Genomic DNA, 16,928 nt, shown 5'->3' with positions numbered 1-16,928 from the left:
ATACCCAACCCAACGGTTAAAGCCACTACGGTCATTCAGTCTCCTTGCGGCTACTACGAGCCACGAGCCGCCGAGCCTCACATGCCGCGCGAATGAGCCGAGGCGAGAGTTCTGCCGTCACCGTACGATACGAAATTGAGTGCATCCCGCGGAGGGGTGCACGGGCGGGCGCGTGCGCGAGGTGCGCACCCAATTTTTTTCCGTATTGTAGAAAGAGTACAGCATCCAAACAGAGCGTAGAGCGTGAACCGCGCGCCATAAATTGCAGCAATAGGCGCGTCTTGGCTCTTGCGTCCCTAGTCGCTACTACCTCTCCATCTCACATCCAATTAGCTCGATTCTTGCCGAAATGGCGTCCACCGCGCTGAGCATGAAGTTGTTGATCGATACCAAGGCTCGGCGCGTGCTGTTCGCGGAGGCGGGCAAGGACGTGATCGACTTCCTCTTCTCCCTCCTCGCGCTGCCGATCGGCACGGCCGTCAAGCTGCTCGGGAAGGACTCCATGGTCGGCTGCGTCAGCAACCTCTACGCCAGCATCGAGAAGCTCGACGGCACCTACGTCCAGCCCGGCGCGTCCAAGGGCGAGCTCCTCCGCCCCGTCGTGCTCTCGCCGGCGGCCACCTCCAACAGCTCCCTCCTGGGTTTGCCGCCGGCGTCGTCGGCTCAGTCGAAGTCGAGGAGCCTCTTCAGATGCTGCAATACCAACTCGTACAGTGGCGGCAACTGCCGTAGCTATGTGACTGAAACAAGCGGCACTTCCTGTCCGTTCTGTGGGAGCTCCATGAAGACCGCTATGACGGAAGTGCATCCCGCGGCGGCCGGCCAAGTCGCGCGCGCCGCCGAGGCCAATGATGAAAGAGCCAAAGGGTTTGTGCAGGGCATCGTGACGTACACGGTGATGGACGACCTGACGGTGTCGCCCATGTCGTCCATCTCCAGCATCACGCGGCTCAACACGTTCGCCGTCAAGGACCTGGGCGCGTTGCATGAGAAGACCGTGCAGCTGCGAAAGCGAGTTGGAGCGAATTTTTCAGGATTTTAATGGTCTTATGCTTTCAGTGATAGACGACGTACCTGTCGACAGTAAGACCTATATGGTGACTTCGTCAATCTCTCCGGGATATGCCGATCAAGCTTTAGAGGTGCTCATAGGGGTAGGGTTTACGTGCGTACGTTCTCAGGAGAGGATGTGTGTGCTTTGTGAGTACTGTGTTCTCTAGAAAAAAAACCGTGCAGCTCGGCTACGCAGAGGTGAACGCGTACACTCTTGAATTGCTGCCTCTCTCTGTGAAGCCTGCCTTTCGACTCTTCTCATCATGAGGCATGTGACGTTGCATTTTGTTTTGCAGGGTCTGGCCATACTCAAGGCTTCCCTGCAATCCAAGACTGTCCTCACCGACGCCCACGTTGGCCATGAAAGTACTGCTATTAGTAGATCTATATGTCTAGGATAAAGTGGGACTTTTGTGATGCTTTTGTGATCGATATGTCTACGTTGGCCATGAATTAGCTAGGCAAGCTTAAAGTACTACTACTAGTAGATCGATCTGTCTAGGATAAAGTGAGACTTTTGTGATCGATATGTCTGCGTTGGCCATGAATCAGCTAGGCAAGCTTGAAGTACTACTACTAGTAGATCGATATGTCTAGAATAAAGTGGGACTTTTGTGATGCTTTTGTAATCGATATGTCTACATTGACCATGAATCCGCTAGGCAAGTTTGAAGTACTATTACGTTATAAGCAGTTTCTCGTGTGTGGGTGGTTTCTCGTGTGTGGGTGTGCGGGGGATGCATTTCTCGCAACAAAGACCGTCGTCTTCTTGTTTTTTTGTTGTAGCTACTACGCCCAGTTCATGCAGTTATGCAGTTATGCACTTATGCTTCATTGCAGCTTCTGTATCTATGAACGGTTCTTCAGCGTGTCACGGTGAACGATCAATGATCAAGGTACCAGTGCTGTAATCCTTGCGCGCCATCATGAAAAATCGCCCGGATCTCCTCTCGCAATCCTGGCGCCCGTCCTGCGGGATGCTACTAACAACTGTTAGGTTTGTACACTCTAAATATCATTTTTATATTTGTCCTTATAAATATGCCACTAGAGAGTAGTTAGTGTTTTTTTTTGCCACTTTTGCTAAGTTGGCACATGTCCAATCAACCAATGCAACTTCATAAGTCACTGTTACAGAAAGAAGGTCGAAACTCAAAGCAACCATCCAACCAAGTATTTCAGCATAATCTGTCATGGCTAATTTCACATGAGTATTTAACATAAAACTTTGATCAACATTCCAATGAAAAACAAAGTGCAGTTATACTTATACATGTCATATAATGGTACGTCCTATTCCATATAAAACGAATAAAATGCTTGTACTGAATGTTAACGTACGTCGATAAGCCACATTTCATTATGATAATGAAGGTCTCCTAAATGCATCGATTTGAAAATAGAAATAGCCTAATTTCTTTTCTTTTTTTATCCCTCGACTTTTTTGTCGACTCATGGGAACACACTTTTTCTACTACTAAATAATATATTTCTTTGCCAAAATAAAGTTTATACATAAAAGTTCATCATCACATCTTTATAAATTTAATTTTCTAGTTACTTCTATCGTTTAGCTTATAACAAAATCGTATAATATCCTATCTTCCAGCTATATCGAATACATCCTCAAATTGCGAGTAGAAATTAGTAGCATGTTGATCCATCTGACGTTGATTCATGATCTAACGGTCAGTCTTGAGTCACCTACGGAGCACTTCGCCCATCTTTTCACTGTACTTCTCAAATCTACAATAGCTCGCCGTCGCCCGCCGCCTCACCCGCCCAACACACCGGCGTATGCGGCGGCCATCCTCGCCACCACCTCCGATGCCTCCCCCGGCACGCCGGCATCTCGCCGGCGATCCCAACTCGGCGCCGACCACCTCCCATTCCGGCATGGTTAAGCTGCTCGCCGACATCCTCCACCACGCCCCGCCCTCCACCTGGCCATCCGCCATCGCCGCCCCGCTGCTCCGCGGCCGCCTGGCCGCCGCCCACGTCTCCTCCCTCCTCCTCCTCCCGGCCTCGCTGTCTCGCCCCGATCTCTCCCGCCGCTTCCTCCTCCTGCTGCCGCCCCACCTCGTCTCCCCGGTGTCCCTGTCTCTCCTCGCCCTCTCCTTCCTGTCGTCCTCGCCGTCCTCCTCCTCCTCGTCGTCCTCCCCGCACGCGGCCTCCCTGCTCCTCTCCCTTGCGTCCTCCACCCCGTCTGCTTCCTCCTCATTCTCGTCTCTCTCCCACGCTTCCTCCCTCTCGTCGTTCCCGCCAGGCGCCACCGCCACCGCCGCCTCGCTGCTCGCCTCATCGTACCTCCGCCTCCGCAGCGCCCGTGACGCCGCCGCCGTTATTGACCTCTCCCTCTCATCCGGCATCACTGTCAACCAATATACCGCTTCTCACATATTGTTCTCTCTTGTGAAGATTCGGCAGTTCGCTATTGCCCGGCACCTGTTTGATAAAATGGTCCACTCTGGTGTTTGTCTGGATGAGTATGTTTACACGGCAGGGATTCGATCTTATTGTGAATCCCGGAATTTGGATGGTGCGAGAGGGTTGGTGGCAAGGATGGAAAGTGAGGGGGTCAAGGCCAGCGCCGTGCCTTACAATGTATTGATGTATGGTTTGTGCAAGAATCTGCGAGTTCAGGAGGCTGTGGAGGTGAAGAATGACATGGTGAAAAGAGGAGTGACAGCTGATGAAGTGACATACCGGACTCTGGTGTATGGTTTTTGTCGGACAGAAGAGTTGGAAATGGCATTGAGGATGACACAAGACATGATCACACTTGGTTTTTTGCCATCAGAGGCTAATTGTTCATTTATGATTGATGAGTTACGCAAGAGGGAGCTAGTCGAGGAGGCTTTCAGATTAGCTTGTCAGTTAGGTGATCTGGGCATGGTACCAAATGTGTTTGCATATAATGCATTGATTGATAAACTGTGCAAGAATGGAAGGTTTGATGATGCAGATAGTCTATTCACAGAGATGGCGGACAGGGGCCTGGAGCCAAACGAGGTGACTTATGCTATATTGATACATTCCCTGTGCAAGAGAGGGATGTTGGAGGATGCAACCTGTTTGTTTGATAGGATGAGGGAGAAGGGAATCAGAGCAACAGTTTATCCATACAATTCCTTAATTAATGGTTATTGTAAACAGGATACTTTGGATCAGGCAAGGAGAATTTTGAGCGATATGGTTAAGGAGGGATTGACACCAAATGCAGCATCATATTGCCCCCTAATAGCTGGTTTATGTAGGAATGGAAATCTGTCCAGCGCCATGGAACTCCATAGGGAGATGGCTGAGAGGGGCATTGCATGGAATAATTATACTTTCACAGCACTTATCAATGGTTTCTGCAAAGATAAAAAGATGGATGAAGCTGCTAGGTTATTTGATAAGATGATTGGCAGCAACATAATACCAAGTGATGTGACATTTAATGTTATGATAGAAGGGTATTGCCTTGTTGGCAATATGAAAAAGGCATTCCAGTTATATGATCAAATGGTGGAAACAGGGTTCAGACCTGATAATTACACTTATAGGTCATTAATTAGTGGGCTGTGCTTGACCAGTGGAGCATCTAAAGCAAATGAATTTGTTGCTGATCTAGAAAAAGGCTATGCCGTGCTCAACAACTTTAGCATGACTGCGCTTCTGTATGGATTCTCTAGAGAAGGAAGGTTTACTGAAACATACCATCTTTGGGATGAGATGGCAGCACGTGGCGTCAAGCCTGATATTGTCAGCTCTACGATAATTGTATATACTGCTCTTAAACAGCATGATAAGGAAAAATCATGTGTCCTATTTAGGGAGATGAAAGAAAAAGGTGTCAAGCCAGATGATGTATTCTATACATGCATGATTGATGCACACTCAAAGGAAGGAGATATGATCCAAGCTTTAAACTGCTGGGATCAGATGGTTGATGATGGTTGCTCCCCAAACACTGTAACATATACAGTTTTAATAAATAATCTCTGCAAGTCAGGGTATTTGGGCAGTGCAGAGCTCCTTTGTAAAGAGATGTTAGGTGGGACATTTCTTCCTAACAAATTTACTTATAATTGTTTTCTGGATTATTTTGCAACTGAAGGGGACATGGAAAGGGCTAAAGATCTCCATTCAACCATGCTTCAAGGCCGTCTAGTTAGCATAGTGGCATTTAACATACTGATCAAGGGACTTTGTAAGTCTGGAAAAATCCAAGAGGCAATTGACCTTATGAGTAAGATCACTGAATATGGTTTCTTTCCAGATTGTATCAGCTATTCTACAATAATACATGGGCTCGGTAAGAGGGGTAACATAAATAAAGCATTTGAGCTTTGGAACGAAATGTTGTACAAGGGAATAAAACCTGACGTTGTAGCATACAACATTGTGATTCGGTGGTGCAATGTTCATGGTGAACCTGGTAAGGCTTTGAGCATATACAAAAACATGATTAGATGTGGGGTGCAGTCAAACTGGGATACATATAGAGCTCTTCTTATAGGAGCTTCTCTGATGGTCAGCAATGGGCAGGCATTGTTGCTGACCACCTGATTCCTAGGAAGTGTGTTTTCAGTTCTCATCTAATGGCATATGCTGCTACCATTTATCAAGGACAGGATCCATCAATAGTTCCTTGAGCCATTACCATATTATGTGCCATGACTTCAGTTGCTTCAGAGAGATCATGCAGTACACGCAAATTCCGCATTTGATGTCATGGATTCTACACACAACAAGTAAGCAATATGATCCCCAGTAATTTTCTACCAAGGGTGTGATGTCTGCAAACTTGCAGATAGTATTGTAGCTTTGTTCAGTTTGAGCACCCAGATTTTAATTTGACAATACTTTTACTGTTTTACATCCTTACTTCAGTCGCAAGTTAGGCTGACATAGTCTGTTAAAACATATTCATCTTGGTAAATTTTCTAGATATTCCAAGCTTAAAATTAACCAACTAGTTGGACTTTACATTATCAACATGGCTTACACAACAAATACCAATAGCTTTGCAATTCTGCATATCCTTGTTTGAAAAATGAAAAAAAAGGAGGTTACATGATTTTGAAGGATTTGTTCTGATCAACATGGATACACCTAACAACATTTAAAATTTTCAACAGTGACAGAACATGCAGAAAGATAACACCCTTTGCGTGCTTAGAGATGTCCTTGAGCACTGAAGAGTATATACAATGCAGAGAAGCATAGTAGAAGACAAATTATGATCAAGCCATTGTCGTCAAGCGGTCAAAGATTAGCAAGTTCCTAGTATGTATCGCACTGTCTTCTTTCAGCGTATATCTCCCTACCTTTTAATCTCTAGAAATAAAACTATGGCAATCATTACTTGATAGAAGCTCTTTAACTAACAATGTTGCGTTTCTGACTGCAGGATACATAGGGAAATGTGAGTTTGTTGATGAGGCTGGTAAGATAGCCCTTGATTTTAATGGTAGACTGAACAAATAGGCAATTATCAGGCTTCTTTAGTTCGTTTTGATGCTGGATTCAAAAAAATCGAGTCCTGGACCGCGAGGACTTCCCCCACACCAGGTTAGTTCATTAAACTACTAGGAAATATCACATAGCTCAAGGTCGGTGCTTCATCTATATGATCAATGAGCAAGGATTTTCTGGGTACTTGATTAGTTTGTCTTGTGTTGTTTGCACTTTGCAGTCTGGCTACATCCTAAATCGGCCGCACTACCTCTGCCAGTAGCGTGGATCATGAAAGAGGCAGGGAGAAAGAATGTGAAAGGCAATGTTCTGCGATTCTTCTACGAGGGAGATTTATCTCGGATGATACCAGTATCAGTGCATTAGAATTGTATAGGGTGGATGCTCTCCAAGCAGCAGCGTAGAAGATGAAGATGTGGCTATGATTTGCATTTAAGCTGCTGCATTGTTACACGACGGAGAGTATCAGATGCTGCTTGTTTTCATAAGAGCAGGTACAAAGCCAACTATAAAAATATTTTAAAGAGATAAGAGAGAGAAGAGAAGTGGACTACTAATTTGTAACCAGCTACAGCACATGTTTCAAGATACAGTGTGGGTATGACATGTGGAACCATGTATTGATGCTTTAGAGGTAACTTTAGCTATTAGATTGACTATGGATGAATTGGAGCTAATAATTGACTATACTATTGAACTTGCTCTAAGCTTTCAAATTCCCATGAAAATTTTCTAGAGGATTTTAACTAATCGAACGTTTTTTTCTGTACAAGGTTGTTTTGTTTTGATCTAAAGATGATTTTCTCTCATAAATGTTTGGATAACTCTTCAGAACTGACCTATAGAATCATATATCTAGACTTTATTTTACTCTCGTGTAGTAGTATTATTTTCTTATCTTATTTGCATATTACTGGGCCTTCAAACGCCATGCCAAAAGCCCAAAACTGAACACCCTCTCTGATTGATAGGCCCCACTACCACCACGCGCCGGAACAAACCGCTCTCTCCCCGCTCCCGCTCGCATTTTTCGCCACGTCAGCGATCCGCACGGAAACGCATCCCAGCCGTAGACTGAAACATCATCGGACGTCATACTTTTCTCCACGTCATCGATCCGCGGGGTAACCCATTCCACCAATCAGCACGAACCTCTAGCCCGATATAAAGTCGTCGCCCCCCTGCCCTCTCCTCTCCACATCGCACGCAGTCTCGCAATACACACCACTCCACCGCAAAACCCCCACCGCTTCCCCTTCCCCGAGCAGAAGAAGAGCGAGCGGCATCCATGGCGCCGAAGGCGGAGAAGAAGCCGGCGGCGAAGAAGCCCGCGGAGGAGGAGCCCGCCGCCGAGAAGGCGGAGAAGGCCCCGGCGGGGAAGAAGCCCAAGGCGGAGAAGCGGCTCCCGGCCGGCAAGGGCGAGAAGGGCGAGGGGAAGAAGGACCGCGCCGGGAGGAAGAAGGCGAAGAAGAGCGTGGAGACGTACAAGATCTACATATTCAAGGTGCTGAAGCAGGTGCACCCCGACATTGGGATCTCCTCCAAGGCCATGTCGATCATGAATTCCTTCATCAATGACATCTTCGAGAAGCTTGCTGGTGAGTCTGCCAAGCTTGCGCGCTACAACAAGAAGCCCACCATCACCTCCCGCGAGATCCAGACCTCCGTCCGTCTCGTCCTCCCCGGCGAGCTCGCGAAGCACGCCGTCTCCGAGGGCACCAAGGCCGTCACCAAGTTCACCTCCGCTTAGGCACGTAGGCTTCTCTGTGTCCTGTCTCGTCCCACTGCTAGTGGTAGTTGTGGTAGGTTGGAGATTTGGATGGTATGGTACTATTGTGTAGTTAGCTTGGCTTTTGACTATCATGTAACTTATCATGGTAGGATAAATATTATCTGGATCTGTACAAATAGTAATTGTGCCGGTTTAATTTACACGTCCTATGTTACGCAGATAATCTGATCTTGCCCTGTATTCTGTGGTTGCAGTTTATAAGTATGAATTTCTGATGCTGTGTTTTATCTATGTGCTTGCATCTATGTTGTGTTATTAGCATTCTCCTGGATATATCTTCACGTGTTACTGTAATTTAATTTCCAAAGCATGTATGTCTTGACTCGTCTGCTACGGCTTCAGTGTTGATTGGCTCACACTCCAGTTGATTCTGCTAGGTTCTATGGAATGGAGTCAATTTTTTTAGTAACCTGATTGCCATATTCATGATTTTTGCACTTGAAACAAAAGAGGAGCTTGTGCATTATTATATGGTATGTCAACATGGTTATTGCTGTTCTATTTTTGTGCTGAGGGCTTGAAATCTGAAAGGAAGTTTTGCTTCACCTTCAAATGGTACTCCTACTACGGAAGTGGGAATAGTAACATGTATTTGCTTGCTATTTCAGGATTCTGCTGTTCCATCCTGTTAATTCGTTTCTGTTCTGAATGTCTGAGTGAGCGTTCTCTTTGTTCCTAATCAGCTTGTATTTGTATGCATCTCATCTCTACTGCTGCATCTTCTACCAAAGCTTAATATTGTGGTTGTACTTGTACAATTTTCTGATCAGTGACTCAGTGAGGTTGTATGAGTTCTCTACAAGGTGGTAGCGCAAGTGCATCCTGAATTTCTGTTGGGATTCTATTAAACATTCCATGCCAAGTAATTTTAGCTATATCCTTTGTTTACTATAGTTAATATGGATATGACAGTATTTTTCGCTAATAGAAAAGCTCCGGTAGCAGTTATGATACAGTGATTTGAATAGTGGGTCTAATCTCTGATGTTTTGGGGGATTGGGCAACTCTCCTTCATTCCTAGTACTATTTGGTTGATTGTTTGAACACTTGTGCTTTTAACATTTTCTATAGCATGAATTGTTGTGGATTTGATGTTCTGTGTTTGGTCTGTATATTTGCAAAATTTCTTGCTGCATTGTAGTATATGTGGGAATCTGAGTCAGGCCGTATGAAATTCTGCGTCTCTGGTTGTGTAGCAATTGGTATTGAAGGCAACATGGTTAGTTGATTACATTATGTGTAAGAAGGCAAAAGCTCTGGTACTTCTATATCATCTGATCATCATGATAAGTTCATTATATTCTGTATGCATCTTTTACAATGACATGCCATTTACTTTTACTTAATGAATATGCAATCATAAACTGTACATATATACCTCCCCCAACATTTATCTCAAGTACTCTACTGTTCATTTCTTGACCACTCGAGACTTGAGGTATTCATCTCTGATCGCATGCATCTTTGACATAGCAACTCCTAACAACATTCTCTCTTTGGCTTGTTGTTTTGAGCAGGATATGGCCAGCCAAAGGACAGAAACCAAACACTCTTGAATGATTTTATGTTTTGCCAGATTGTTTGATCAGCTATCTCTAAGACTTGGTCAGGAAATGTTGCGGCAGCAAATTTGTGTAAATCCACTGAATCCTTGAACATGTCAATATGTCATCCGTAGGACTCCTTCCGGTAAATATCTCAAGCAATAGTATGCCTAAGGTGTAAATATCATCTTGTTTGGAGACTGCAGAACCTTGACCATACTCTGCAATATATGCAACTTCAGTTAATCTTGACATGCAACTCAAAATGATACGGAGTATATTTGGATTGCCCCAAGTTGACCCCAACCTTGAAGCAGGAATGAAGTAAGAATGCAATATTTGGAACTACCTGGTGGAATATAACCAATGGAACCTCTGGTCCCAACTGTGCTGTTTGAATTTTGCAGTGTTGTAACAACACTTTCAGGGAGGATTCTTGATATGCCGAAATCTCCAACCTTAGCGTTCATGTCTTCTGCAAGAAGAATATTACTTGGTTTCAGGTCACAATGGATGATTGGTGGCTGACAATGGTTGTGAAGGTAATCCAGTGCATCCAGAATATCAACCGCAATGCTGAATTGGGCCGTAACCTAAGCTTTCCACCGACGGAAAGCCCAACTCCGAAAGTCGTGTACACCCGCGCGCGCGGGAACCGCTCCCTCCTCTCCTCCGATCCGTCTCTTCCCGCGCACCATTTTCGGCGAGCGGGCCATCCACGCAGAAACGCATCCCGGCCGCCGACCCCAGCATGGAACGTCAGGAATTCATCCACGTCATCGATCCGCGCCTCTGGCCCTTCCACCAATCGGAGCGCGCACCGCTTCCTCCATAAAAGCATCGCCCCCCGTCTCCTCTTCCCGGAGCTCTAGAGCCAAAACCCCACCGCCCCGCTTCCCGAGAAGGCGAGAGCAGCATCCATGGCGCCCAAGGCGGAGAAGAAGCCGGCGGCGAAGAAGCCCGCGGAGGAGGAGCCCGCGGCCGAGAAGGCCCCCGCGGGGAAGAAGCCCAAGGCGGAGAAGCGGCTCCCGGCCGGCAAGGGCGAGAAGGGCGAGGGGAAGAAGGACCGCGCCGGGAGGAAGAAGGCGAAGAAGAGCGTGGAGACGTACAAGATCTACATCTTCAAGGTGCTGAAGCAGGTACACCCCGACATCGGCATCTCCTCCAAGGCAATGTCTATCATGAACTCCTTCATCAACGACATCTTCGAGAAGCTCGCCGGCGAGGCTGCCAAGCTGGCGCGGTACAACAAGAAGCCCACCATCACCTCCCGCGAGATCCAGACCTCCGTGCGCCTCGTGCTCCCCGGCGAGCTCGCGAAGCACGCCGTCTCCGAGGGCACCAAGGCCGTCACCAAGTTCACATCCTCCTAGGCATCGATGGTTAGAACAGTAGAACTGGATGGTGAATTGTTACTCACCTACTGTTTCATATTGCTCTAGGTCGTTAGTTTGGTATTCTGTGGGAATGGGGGTAAGAAAATTGCGCTGGTTGTTTTGGGGAAACCATTGTCTTAAGTACCCTGGAGTATTAACTTTGCTTTAAACCATGTTAATAGGTGATTTCTCTTTTGTTATCTCTGGTTGGCTTATGCTTGTTGGAAACAATTAATGTCTGATCTTGTAGAATTAATATTGACCAGAATTTGATTTCTGGATCATGTTTATTTGGAGTTTGGTGCTACTGCTCAAGTGTCACCATGTAGTTTATAGGTTTGAATGTTCTATGGTAGGGAACTACCTCGGAAGGAATCCAAAATTTTTGTGATCCTGTTGCTCATTTTCGTTTATGATGTGTGCATTTAAAACATAAGAGCTGTGCGCATCTCAGTGTATGGTATAGCAACATGATCTTTGGTTCTGTTTTGAGCTGAGAACTTTGAAATCTGAAATTAAGTTTAGCTTCACCTTCGTATGGTAAAGTTTCAAAGAAATACAGTATACTAGTGAAATTAGTGCCTGAAACACCATGTGTGTTTGCTTTATTTCAGGATTTTGCTGTTCCAACCTGTTACTGATTTCTGTCCTGAATGTCCCAGTGAACGCTCTCTCTTTGCTCCTGATTCGCTTGTCTGCTGACTAGCAACCATGAGGTATGCTATCATCTCTGCTGCATCTTTTTCAAAGCTTGCTGTTGGGGGGGAGTTGTGGTTGCCTGCAGGATATCAGGAATTCAGGATATGCCATATTGCAATGCCTGAAGACAACGACCAAGCTCTTATGGATTCTTTTTTTTTTTTTGTAATGCTATCCTTAAATTCTCCTTCCAGCGAGGTTGTTTGAAGTGTATCAGTTTTCTCCATTCATCACTGGAAGATCACCCTGAATTTCTGTTGGCTTATTCTATTAAGCATTCCATGCCATGTAGCTTTAGCTATATCCGTATGTCCTTTAATCCTTTATGACCAATTAATGTGGATATGGCAGTATTTTTGGCTCATAGAAAAGCTTTGGTAGCTACTATGGAAAATGGTTCGAATAATGGGGTCTGATGCTTTTGGGGAACTCTCCTTCATTCCTGTTTGGTTAATTGTTTGAACAGTTGTGCTTTTATCTTTTTTGATAGCATAAATTGTCATAGTTATGGATTTGATATTCTAGTTTGATCTGCATAATTCCAATTTATTAGTGCTGCATTGTGTAATAAGCTATCGTTCTGTAGGGGGCCTAGGGGCAAAAACTTACATGCGCCTATTGTTCTGGAAATATATTTGTCAGGGAGTTAGAAATTCTGCAACTATTGTTGTGCACGACTTGGCATTGAAATCTTATCCACATAGTGTAAGAAGCCAAAAACTCCAGTACTTTTCTATCATAATATGATTACATTCTGTATGCATCTTTTGCAATTACAGGCATCTAACCTTTATTTAGTGAATGACAACTATAAGACCTTGTATGCCTCTGTATTTCCAAATCAATCATCAACTCTGTATATACATCTCACCTTACATTTAGCTCAACTCTGGTTTTCAGTTCTTAACCACCTGAGACAGAAGGTATTCATCTCTGATTGCATGCATCTTTGACACAGCATCTGCTAACAACATTCGCTCTTTGGCTTGTTGCTTTGAGCAGGATATGCCAAGCCTAATGACCGAAGCCAAACACTCCTGAATACCTCTTGTTATGCCTGCATTTGTTGCATCCTTATTTTTTGCTTCTTCATGTAGCCAGATTGTTTGATCAGCTATCTCCAAGACTCGTTCAGGAAATGCTGCTGAGGCAAACTTGTGTAGATCCATTGAATCATTGAACATGTCATCAGTAGGGCTCCTTCCAATAAATATCTCAAGCAACAATATCCCTAAGCTGTAAATATCACCTAGCCTGGAGACTGCAGAACCTTCACCATACTCTGCAATATTTGCAATGTCAGAAAGTCTGTAAATGCACCTTAAAATGTGAAGAAAAAATTGGAATGCCACAAGACGACCTCACCCATTGGGGAGAAGGGAGACTGGGAGATAGGAATAGATACAAAATGGAATATTTGGAACTACCTGGTGGAATATAACCAATGGAACCTCTGATCCCAAATGTGCTGTTTGAATTTTGCATTGTTTTAATTATACTTTCAGAGAGGATTCTTGATATGCCAAAATCTCCAACCTTTGCGGTCATGTCTTCTGCAAGAAGAATATTACTTGGTTTCAGGTCGCAATGGATGATTGGTGGCTGACAATGGTTGTGAAGGTAATCCAGTGCATCTAGAATATCAACCGCAATGCTGAGTCTCTGTGAAAGGCTCAGTGTATTGCTAAGAGTGGGATTGCTTGACTTGGGATGAAGCCAACCATCTAAGCTTCCATTGGGCATGTACTCAAAAACTAATGACTTGAACTCTTGGCCCTGTGGATCGGTACTTGAGCAACAGGTGATGATCTTTATAAGACAACGATGTCTTACTCTTCTCAAAGCCTCACATTCAACCACAAAGCTCTTGGCAGATCCTGATTGTTGAAGGTTGAACACTTTTACAGCAAGAATTTCACCCTCTTCTAAAGTACATCTATAGACAGAACCATAACTTCCTTTGCAAAGCAAGTTAGCTTCTGAAAATCCATTACTTCCCCTTGATAACGTATAATAAGAAACCCTCTGATACTGTTCCTCAATGATTGGAGATGTCCCTTGGCCATTTTGTCTTCGTTTGAGCTTCCTGTGGTGTAAGAGAATAAGAACAATAGCTGAACCTAACACCAGTATTGCTCCTGTTGTTGGCAGAGCTTTTGCCAGAGACTTTGGATATTGCTTTCGGTGCTTGCTTCCAACAAGAATGGAGCATGGAGCCAAGTGAAGCGTGGTTATTCCGCCGCACAACTCGGCGTTCCCTGCAACTGATGCGTAAGTAAGGTTCTTGAAAACTCCCTCATCTGGTACTTGCCCTTTCAAATTATTGAATGACACATCTAATTTCCACAATAATGTCAGATTTTGTAGAGTTGCTGGGATTGGTCCTGAAAAATTATTGTGAGCTAGACACAGCTGTTGCAGATTGCCAATCCTACTGATAGTTTCTGAGATACTACCAGATAATTTATTCATAGTTAGGTTCAGAAGGTTGAGCCCTTTCAAGTTGGTCAAAGATTGAGGTATGCCTCCTTCAAATGAGTTCTTATCTAGCTGTAGGAATTCAAGCACCTCGCAATTTCCTATACTGTCAGGTATTTGGCCAGACAACTGGTTTCCTGACAGAATCAACTGGTTTAGGTTAGCCAAGGTGCCGACTTCTAATGGAAGTGGTCCGGAGAGGGAATTGTATGACAAGTCCAAATACCAAGACAGTGAAGGTAGCTCCAAAATTTCTTTTGGGATTGACCCGTTATGACGGTTGGTTGACAAATCTAGAACAAACAACTTCCTTAGTTTCCCAAGGCTCGCAGGTATTGGCCCTTCCAAACTGGTGTAGAATGCATACAGCCTATTCAAACTTGAAAGATTTCCAATAGATGATGGTATGAGGCCTGACAAGCTAGTATTGTATAGGCCGATTTCGACCAAGTTTGCTAGCTTCCCGATGCTAGACGGAATTGCTCCAGATAGCGAGGTGAACGCCAGATACAGCGTGTCCAGACCGACCAGATTGCCAATTTCTTCGGGGATGCTCCCGGAGATGCTATTTTCACCTAAGTAGAGCTTCTGTAGTGTCGTCGACAGGTTCACAATCGAGCTTGGCAGCTGCCCGCTGAAAGAGTTGTTGGCGATAACAAGGTGTTGCAGCTGACTGCAGTTGGTTAATGAGGTGATAAATTCCCATCCTTTTCTGCCGTTTGCCTCAAGTTGGTTGTCAGACAGGTATAGAAATGCAAGAGACTGCAATCTTCCCACGGCAGGCGGCACAAACCCAGTAAATCTATTATTGTAAAGAGCCACAAGTGTGAGTGATGAAACATTGAAGAGAGAAGAGGGGATGACCCCGGTGAACCGGTTATCGGCCAATCCAAAAGTTCGCATATTAGGAAGACTGTCACCAACGTTGGCCGGGATGCTTCCTTGTAGCATGTTGCCGTACACTGCGAGGACTGTCAGTGTTGACAGATTCCACAGGGAGGCTGGAAGTTCGCCTGAGAGGCCATTTCCGCCCAAGCTAAGCTCTTGCAGAGCTGGGATGCTGCCGAGCACTGGCGGTATGAGGCCATTCAGGTGGTTGTTGTGCATGTGTAGGCACTGGAGTGACGACAGGTTGGCTAGCGAGGCCGGAATCGGCCCTGTGAAGCTGTTGTTTTCCAGCAAAAGTGACTGAAGCATTGTCAGCTTGTTTCCCAGCTCCACGGGGATGTGGCCATCAAGCTGGTTATAGCTGACGCTCAGGTTTGTCAATCTGATGCAGGAGGTGAGGTTGCGAGGGAACGCACCGGAGAAGGAGTTGCTGCCAAGGTCGAGGACCTGCAGACGCCGGAGCCGGCCGAGGCTCGAGGGAATCTCCCCGTGGAGCGCGTTGGAGCTCAGGTTGAGCCACCGGAGGAAGGTGAGGTTTCCGACGGCCGGTGAGAGCGTGCCGGCGAGGTTGCTCGACGGCAGGCTCAGCGCCGCCACCCTCGTCGGCATCCGACGGTCGCATGTGACGCCCTCCCAGCGGCAGAAGCCGGTGCTGCTGTTCCAGGAGGCGAGCGCACCTGAGCTGCCCTCGCTGAACCCCGCCTTGAAAGCAAGCAGCGTGGCCTCGTCGCTGCTGCTGCCGCCGCCGGCGGCGATCGCCAGGACGGAGAGGAGGTAAGCTACCGTAAGCCTCATGTGGCGTCTCTTCAAGTTTCTTCGCTTCGATGTGTGAGAACGATACTCTACTACCAACGGGCTCTTACTATACTTGGAATAAAACTTTAGTCACATGCTTCGTTGACTGTACTTTGTGTGGTCACTGTACTTTGCTCCGTATCCTTGCAAAAGAAAATGGTTTATGTGGATAGTTCGATTACGACGATTCCTATTGTTCCACCAAACTCAGCTAGGGGCGTGTTTTAGATCGCGAAACGAAAAATTTTCGAGTCCCATGTCGGATGTTGGACCGGATCTCGAAAGAGGTTTTCGGACATGAACGAAAAAACGAATTTTATAGCTTCACTAAAAATCACGAGACAAATAATCCGTCATTGACACATGTGGTTATTGTAGTATTTATGACTAATTATGGACTAATAACGTTTAAAAGATTTGTCCAACGATTTTCCTCTAGCTTTGTAATTAGTGTTTTTTATATGACTAATGCTCTATTTAAGTGTGTAAAAATTTGATGTAATGTTTTTCGGACAAATATTTTGGGAACTAAACAGGCCATAGGTATGATATATTTCATGATTTGTCACTATTTAATGTGAAACTTGTTCTATTAGGTAGCTAATGGCAAACAACTAAATGTTATGCTATCTTTTTGTTTTTATGAAGATAATTAAATGGTATATTAGCAAATAAAAAATAATTCTGGATAAAACTTTTATATATGTGGTTTAGTGATCTAAAAGCAAAAGCTGGAAAATAAACTACGATAAAATAACTCTAAAATCAACTTTAAATTTAAGATTAAAAATTTAAATTTTGGTTTGTAACTATAAGAAAAACGAAAAGATGGAGCTCTAA

The 16,928-nt window shown here is 45.1% G+C and overlaps 4 protein-coding genes across 5 annotated transcripts; 3 read left to right on the top strand and 1 right to left on the bottom strand.

Moving 5' to 3' along the window:
- Positions 1-349: 349 nt before the first annotated feature.
- LOC121055000 lies at positions 350-1,042 on the top strand. The gene has a single exon (XM_040526316.1). The coding sequence runs from the start codon at positions 350-352 to the stop codon at positions 1,040-1,042; it is 693 nt and encodes a 230-aa protein (XP_040382250.1).
- A 1,838-nt stretch (positions 1,043-2,880) lies between these two features.
- On the top strand, positions 2,881-7,183 carry LOC102718319 (putative pentatricopeptide repeat-containing protein At5g59900). 2 transcript variants are annotated; one of them, XM_015838501.1, is made up of 4 exons: positions 2,881-5,792; positions 6,180-6,327; positions 6,452-6,612; positions 6,737-7,183. In XM_015838501.1, the coding sequence occupies exon 1, from the start codon at positions 2,881-2,883 to the stop codon at positions 5,605-5,607; it is 2,727 nt and encodes a 908-aa protein (XP_015693987.1). In that variant the 3' UTR covers positions 5,608-5,792; positions 6,180-6,327; positions 6,452-6,612; positions 6,737-7,183. The 2 variants fall into 2 exon arrangements, with proteins under 2 accessions (XP_015693987.1, XP_040376806.1); XM_040520872.1 differs by having other exon boundaries at positions 6,180-6,354.
- Positions 7,184-7,750: 567 nt separating this feature from the next.
- Positions 7,751-11,595, top strand: LOC102718962 (histone H2B.5-like). Its single transcript, XM_006643702.3, has 2 exons — positions 7,751-8,032; positions 10,785-11,595. Exons 1-2 carry the CDS (start codon positions 7,805-7,807, stop codon positions 11,223-11,225), a joined length of 669 nt encoding a protein of 222 aa, XP_006643765.2. The 5' UTR covers positions 7,751-7,804; the 3' UTR covers positions 11,226-11,595.
- Positions 11,596-12,581: 986 nt separating this feature from the next.
- LOC102718039 (receptor kinase-like protein Xa21) lies at positions 12,582-16,088 on the bottom strand. The gene is made up of 2 exons (XM_006645442.3): positions 13,355-16,088; positions 12,582-13,209 (listed from the first exon to the last, which is right to left on the bottom strand). Exons 1-2 carry the CDS (start codon positions 16,086-16,088, stop codon positions 12,824-12,826), a joined length of 3,120 nt encoding a protein of 1,039 aa, XP_006645505.1. The 3' UTR covers positions 12,582-12,823.
- Positions 16,089-16,928: the final 840 nt, after the last annotated feature.

The sequence above is a fragment of the Oryza brachyantha genome, chromosome 1 (assembly GCF_000231095.2).
Source record: "Oryza brachyantha chromosome 1, ObraRS2, whole genome shotgun sequence".
NCBI lineage: Eukaryota > Viridiplantae > Streptophyta > Magnoliopsida > Poales > Poaceae > Oryza > Oryza brachyantha.
The sequence above is the reverse complement of the archived record's forward strand: the minus strand, read 5'-3'. Positions and strand labels throughout refer to the sequence as shown.